The sequence below is a fragment of the Hydra vulgaris genome, chromosome 03 (assembly GCF_038396675.1).
Source record: "Hydra vulgaris chromosome 03, alternate assembly HydraT2T_AEP".
Classification (NCBI taxonomy): domain Eukaryota; kingdom Metazoa; phylum Cnidaria; class Hydrozoa; order Anthoathecata; family Hydridae; genus Hydra; species Hydra vulgaris.
In genome coordinates, this window is record NC_088922.1 from 9,472,064 (window position 1) to 9,480,000 (window position 7,937).

Here is a 7,937-nt window from a genome sequence, read left to right on the forward strand (position 1 = left end):
AGTGTTCAGAGAAAAAATATTAAACTTGAAGTTCGTTGACCAATTATAAAGTTATACCAACCAATCATAGGGTTACACGAATTAATGATAGAGAAAAATGTTTTAGAAATGGAAAAGATTATTCAAGTTAAAAAAGATCAAGAACTATAATTACTTTTTAAGATAAAGAAGAAAGAAAATGCAACAAGAAAAAAAGAAAAGTTTTTTTATGATATAAAAAGAAGATCAACTGTGGGCAATGCCATAAAACTACATCAGTACTCTTTATGCCAAAAAGTACAAAGGTCAGCTCGTGGAAAGTTGTCTTGTAAAATGGATAAAGAGAAGCAAAAACATTTTTTAGCTGTTGCAGTCATCAACAATTCACTCAAATGTAAAATTATTAAAGATAAAATGATAAAGATGCTAGCAGTTAAAAAGAATACGCCGGCAAATTATCAGATAGTACTTGTCCATATCACAGATGATATTCCTAGTCCATTACTTTTTATTCCACAAGGAATTCAAAGTCAATAGCTATAACGATGTGCAAAAATACTTTAACCCTTTCTCAAACACAAATAAAGCAGATATAGGTTGAACACAATGAAATTCAACACCCTTTATTCGTTCTTTACTTAAAAACTACTTAACAAATTTAAAAGATTAATTTGCACACGGTAACTATCGTGTTGTTATTTCATTGTAATGATATTAGTTATGGGTAATTATTTTTTATATTGTTATCGGATTTAATCCTCAGTTGATTTTTTATGCGGCAATAGAAACCCAATCTATGGAAAGAAAAGCTGGAATGGTAGAAAAAAAGGATTAATAGACAAATATAAAACAAAACCTATTATTCCCTCCATAAAGCAAGCCCCTGTCATTTGCAGAGTGGTCTTGAAAAAATTTAAAAATTTAAATGCGGCCAAGCTTGGATAGGAAAAATATTTATATCTCAAGAATATGAAGCATATCATAAAAAAAGTTCCAAAGCGATTCATTGATGGAGAAGTTAAAGCAATTCATCGTTCAAAAAAGCTGTACAACCTTTTATACAAAACTTATTTGAAGGCTTATTTGAAGGCTTATTTGAAGGCATTGGAGCTTTTTTGCTAAAAAAACTTTTCACAATTACCAGGCCAGCAAAATTGTTATCAAGCGAAAGGTTTATAGTTATAATATAGTAATAGTTAACAAAAACTTAAGTATTATTATTGAGAGGTTTATAATTAGCAAACTTTCAAACGGAGAAAATTAAATTTACATAAAGTAAATTTTACTATTCCATGAAGTAAATAAATTTAAAAATGTTCCCCATAAATTACTGAAAGTTACAACTATATGCACATTTATGGATTCAATATATTTTAATAGAAAAATAAACAAATAAGGATAAATGTAATGTACGTGTATATGTGTGTGAGCTATATTTTAGATGTTCTAAAAACATTTTAAATAATAAAACTCTAAGCTGAATTTGGAATCAATTTTTTCTTTAATATTGCTTGAGTTTTGACTATAAATCTTCGATTTTTAATGCATTTTTACAACACTTGAACATCACGCGTTAACATACGACGCAAACACGCAACAACACTAGTACATCATGCGTTCACATACGACGAAAACACGCAACGACATTTGTACAAGTGTTGTCATAACGACTGTCAAGTGCGTTTTACAATGTTGTAGAGTTTACTTTTTAAGTAGGTCAAATAAGTTTTTACTTGAAGTTTATCATTACTTGGTGAATATAAATGTCATTTCCAATTATTTCATATATTTAATTAGAGCACTCCATCTATAACATGAATAACACCATTTCTAGCAAGAATATCTTTTTCCACAACCTTTACTCTATTGTCAATTCTTAAAGTATCTGAGTCCACACGTCTCGCGGTAAGCAATTTAGGTATATGGTTCATTGTTTTTAGTCGATATATTACTCCTTGCTGAAAATTGTTAAAATATAAAACACCAGGTCCAATCATATGATTTCGAATGAAGTTCTCCCTAACATTTACATTTTCCGACAAAATATTTATGTTTTGTTTCAGCAAAATGGAAGTAGCAGGAAGAAACAAAGTGTAATAAAATGTATTCTTTATTAGATTCTTTATTGTTGTATTTCTAATGATATACGAATACATTTGAAATCTTGGATCAGCGTTTATTATTTCCAGTAAGGTACTTTTCTCGAAAAACAAAACCTTATCGACTATGTATATCAATGTATTGTTGGCATGAATAAATCCATCAATAATGTTTGCCGATTGAACAGATATTGTCTAAAAATAATTAGAAAAATTGACCTGAAAATAAAAAAATAAAAACTTTCTATAAAATTATGAATGTATAGAGAAAGCAATTGTAAGCAATTGAATAAACCTGAATAAGTTTATACTGTACTTATTTTATAACCAAGGGGCCAGAGGGCACTACCCCCTCCCCCTCCCCCCCTCCTTACACACACACTTTTTTTAAAAGATCTTATTTTTTGTTTTTTATTTAGAAGCTTCTAGATATAGAAGAGTTTTTTTTATAAATTGATGATTGTGCTGTTCCAAACCCGTTTCACGACCCTGCAACCTGAACATCCAGCTACTGGTAACAATTAATGCAGTTTAACATGAGCACCCAGCAACTGGTAACATTTAATGCACTACAACTTGAACACATATTTTTTATGACCTTTTTTTTTCTCGTGTAAGTCACTAACACAAGATTTTTAGTTAAATAGTTTGTTATAATAGAGACCCTCCTAATTAAAAAATAATAAGTAAATGTAAACCTTTGTTACGTCGTCTTCTATCTAAGATGGTGAGCGCTAAGTTTTCTTGAGTATACTTAACAATTTTGCTTTTGTCTCCTTGATAGTGACAATGATTATGAAATTTCTGCTTTTTTTTAATGATATTACAGGTCTAAAACTTAGTTTAACAGTCCTGTTTTGGATGGTAAAGTTTCCTAAATTCTCTAAAAGCTCTTGGAAAGAGTAAAGTAAATAATATTTGCAAAATATTGGAGACCTCAATCCACTCTCAAACATATAAGAGATGAAACGATCCTAATTAAATTACTTATCCCAAGTGATAATTATGTGATTTTCACTTGAATTTTTTTTTTAATAAAAAAAAAAGATTTTAATTTCTAGTTGTGCAATTGCAATGAGAAAACTACGATATTATAGATATAGGTAAAGATATTATAGATGTAGGTAAATTTATTGACAACCGAATCACTCTTCTATTGCTCTAGTTATATTTTATTTAAACTCTTTTAAAAGATTTCTCTTACACCTTCGTAATCTATAGAGATTTCTCAGACACGTTCCTAACAGGAAATTAGCTAGTGACCAGAAGCAATATCAATTACAATAAAGACAGAAAATTGGTCACGAGGATCGCTAGCAAAATAAGCTAGCAATTAGTTGGAAAAACTCTCAACACATAATATAACTTTATTCATATATTTATACATGCCATATACTGTTGCTTTAAACTATTCACTTTTTTACATACTCTTTCTTGGACGGCTTTCTAAACCTGATATTTTGGTTTATCCTTCTCGAACTAATTGCCATATAAAGACCCCGAAGATGAGTTTAGCTCACTAAAGAGCATCATAACGCGCTTCAGCGGACCTAAAGTAAGCGAGTTTAAGAAAAGAAAAGAATAGTAGAATGAGAAGTCAGAAGAAGTTGAGTTAGATAGATAGCATAAAGAAAGCGGACAGATATTACACTATGCTTTAAAAAGTGCAATTCAAGTTCATATCAAGTACACTTGATATGAACTCTTTATCAACTTTTTTTTTCCTATCTAAACCTTTCACAACCTTTCTAAACCTTTTATAACCTTTCTAAATCTTTCATAACCTTTTTAAACCTTTCACAACTTTTCTAAACCTACACATAACCTTTCTAAACCTTTAACAACCTTTCCAAATCTTTCACAACTTTTCTAAACCTACATATAACACCCGCACGGTTTTCTGTCAATTTCTTTTTATACCAACCAAACTTGAACCATTTTTAGCTTGTGTTTATATATTTTTTTAAGTTTTCAGTTGTTTTATCTTAAACAATCTCGCCGATAGCTGCAACGATACGATATTTAGCTATCAAGTAAAGACAGACTTTTCGTTTTGTCGTATCTAAGCTATATCGTTACTAAGCTACAATAATATAGTAATAATAACATTTAATAACTAGTAACTGCAAGTAATAAGCTGTGATGTGTTTACGCACCGTAGCTCTTTAGTGAGCGATATATTTAATTGTTAATAATATTTAATCGCTTACTAATACATACTCTTCAATCGTTAACTAAAAGCCTGTGGCGTGTAATCACACAACAACTTTTTAATTAGCAATATCGACTACTTATAGATTTATTATCTTTTAGCAAGTTACAAAGCTACGATATGTAGCTAATGATATACGAATTTGCCAGTACGCTTTTTAATAATATAGTTTTTATTATACTAAATGTTTTAACTTTTTCTTTAAAATTTTTCTTAAGCAATATAAAAGTAAAAAGTTAAAGTAGGACAATAGAACCTATGATTTTTATTTATAAATTCTTTAGAAAAACTTTTTATATTATAGAGTATTACGATTTTTAATTTTTGTTACTTTATATTTACGGTATAGATTAAGGCTTGGTGACAAGACAAACTACGTTTTCTTTTTGCCCCTGCAATTTGTGTTTATATTATGTTTTGCGATTTGAATAAATTTATACGGGAAAAAAAACAAAAAAAATTAAATATTTACAATCAGTAGCAATTTATATCTGCAATAAAACAATAATAAGATAAAAAAAATTGCTTAAAAATTGCTGTAATGCTAACGATTCGCTAGCTCATTTCCCACCGGGTTTCTAATGCTAAATATCTTTTTCAGTATCTTCTGGTTTCGTCCTCTGTTGTTTTTCATTTAATTCTTCTGATATTCTTAAAACTAAATTGATTTTATTTTCTTGATTACTCAACTTAATTCTTCTTGATTACTCAACTCCATATTGATTCCTGGTCATTACTTCTGATCGGATTACCTTTTATTATTGACCTATCATGGAAACCATATTTGCAGCCTGTCTCAAAGTTATCATCTGCTAAGATTGTTTCTCTGTATCGTGCTATTCATTTCATTATTTCCAATTCCAAACCTATTTTTATTAATCTATTGTTCGTTTTTGTATAAAATCGTTATCATGTTTTCGCTAGTTCTTCTAATGATGTCCTTTCTCCTTGAAAAAATGTCTAATAATACATTGTAAATATAGATATATCTTCCTACCTTTTTGGTTTGAGCTTTTTTCCAATCACCAAAAAGTTCTGCATGAAATATTAATCGTACATGGCTTTTTATTTAGTAAATTTGCATTTACTACTCTTTCATGATTTGAAAAGTTTTGTTCATTTACTCTTTTTCTTAGCACACCAATGCTTTGAAATTTGTTTCTGATTTATACCATTTGAGTTTTTTGAGGGAGAAATACCCATTAAAATAGTTTACAGTTTTTAAAGGAGAATTTTACTATTTTCTTAGTTATAAACCTATTTTTTACATGTTTTATGTTATTAATATTAATTCTAAATAGAAACTAAAACTGCACTTGCCTATTGTAATATTTCCAAAAAATAAATGTTATGTTTGCAACAAAAAATTTAAATGTATTATCCATATAGGTCAAATAAATTTATTTAACAGAAAGTCTGAACTAATTTCTAAATGCAGACAAGGAAATAAATACCTTTTAAAAAGTTATAAAAACAAATGAACAAGCTAAAATTATTTTAATTCTAAAGAATTCTTTTTCACCACAATTTTTTTGAAAAACAATGCAGCTAATGTAACTTTTTGGTTGCAACATAACTACAATTTTTATCAAATTAGTTATACCAATTCCAAACTTCCGGTGAAACATTTATACATATATATATATATATATATATATATATATATATATATATATATATATATATATATATATATATATATATATATATGTATAAAGATTTATACATATATATATATATATATATATATATATATATATATATATATATATATATATATATATATATATATATATATATATATATATATATATAAACATTTATACATATATATATATGTATATACATATATATATATATATATATATATATATATATATATATATATATATATATATATATATATATGTATAAACATTTATACATATATATATATATATATATATATATATATATATATATATATATATATATATATATATATATATATATATATATATATGTATAAACATTTATACATATATATATATGTATATATATATATATATATATATATATATATATATATATATATATATATATATATATATATATATATATATATATATAGATGTATATAGATATATATAGATATATGTACATACATATATATATATATATACATATATATATATAGATATATATATAGATATATATATACATACATATATATATATATATATATATATATATATATATATATATATATATATATATATATACATATATATATATATATATATAAATATATATATTTCTTTTTATCTATATCTATCTATCTATATATATATATATATATATATATATATATATATATATATATATATATATATATATATATATATATATATATATATGTATATATATATATATGTATACATATATGTATCTCTCTCTCTCTCTCTCTCTCTCTCTCTATATATATATATATATATATATATATATATATATATATATATATATATATATATATATATATATATATATATATATATATATATATATATATATATATATGTATCCATATCTATATATATATATATTGTATATACACTCTAAAAACAATCCGTTAGAAAAAGCAACGGTTTTCTTTTATCCGTTAAATTAACGAAGTAATTCGTAACCAAAAATCACAAAATTAATGGAGTAAATTAAACTATTAACAGATGCTTCGAAATTTCGTTAATTCAACGGATTAAATATTCAAATCCGTTGAAAAACAACTGAACTTTTTATTAAAAAGGGTTTCTATTAGAAATTTTGAAGTGCTTTTTCTGTAGATTATATTTTTAAGCCTTGTTTGTTTGATTTAGATTTGTCAATATATTATAGTTCTTTATCTATAAATGATAAAGTTTTAAAAGGCGTTTTTCTTAAACCACAATTAAGTTGTAGATAAAGGTTTTTTGCAGTAAGTTTAATTTGCCATTTTTTAAATAGCTTCATATTTCGACTAAATGTGAAACTATTTAAAAAAAGCGTAATTTAAATTGGGTTTATCCATTTGCTTTTCTTACTTAATTTATCAAACTTAAATGTTTACTTACATTTATTTTAATGGGTGTTTATTTAGGCTAGTTATAGAAAAGTTAATATATGGGTTGTTGTAGTTTGTATATTGAAGTCTATATATGCTTTTATAATTTGCTATTTTAGACACGTGTCATGCTATATTACACAGTAAGTTTAAATTAGTTGTAAAACTTTTTTTTTTTTCTTGCAATTTTTTTATGTTAGTTACAAATAAGTTTATATATTGCTTGTAACCATGAGCGAGACTAGGTTTTTTCAAACCGAGACGAGACCGAGACGAGAAGTTAGTACTTCTCGTGAGACCGAGATTAAGACGAGACGAGAAGTTTAACATTTTTTGAAAACAAGTTTATTAAAATCCAAAAAAACAAAAAAAAATGTATATTCATGGTTTTGACAAATAGACACAAATGACATTTGTCAAATGTAAACAACTTTTTCAAATATTAATTCAGAATTTTTTTGCCAAACCTTTCCAACAAGACGATGTTTTCTCTGATTAAGATGATTTGTTCTATTTTTTCTGGGTGTAAGTTGTGCCTGGATGATCGGACGACATTTCCACGTGAGCTAAA

At 25.7% G+C, this 7,937-nt stretch overlaps 1 protein-coding gene across 1 annotated transcript in view; it reads right to left on the reverse strand.

Annotated features, from left to right (window-relative positions):
* Positions 1–1,193: 1,193 nt before the first annotated feature.
* Positions 1,194–7,937, reverse strand: part of LOC105846079 (transforming growth factor-beta-induced protein ig-h3) — a 40,485-nt gene continuing 33,741 nt past the window's right edge. The window contains exon 5 of the mRNA XM_065792275.1: positions 1,194–2,273. Coding sequence (XP_065648347.1) covers positions 1,773–2,273 — 501 coding nt within the window. The 3' untranslated portion in view covers positions 1,194–1,772. The remainder of the gene's footprint in view (positions 2,274–7,937) is intronic.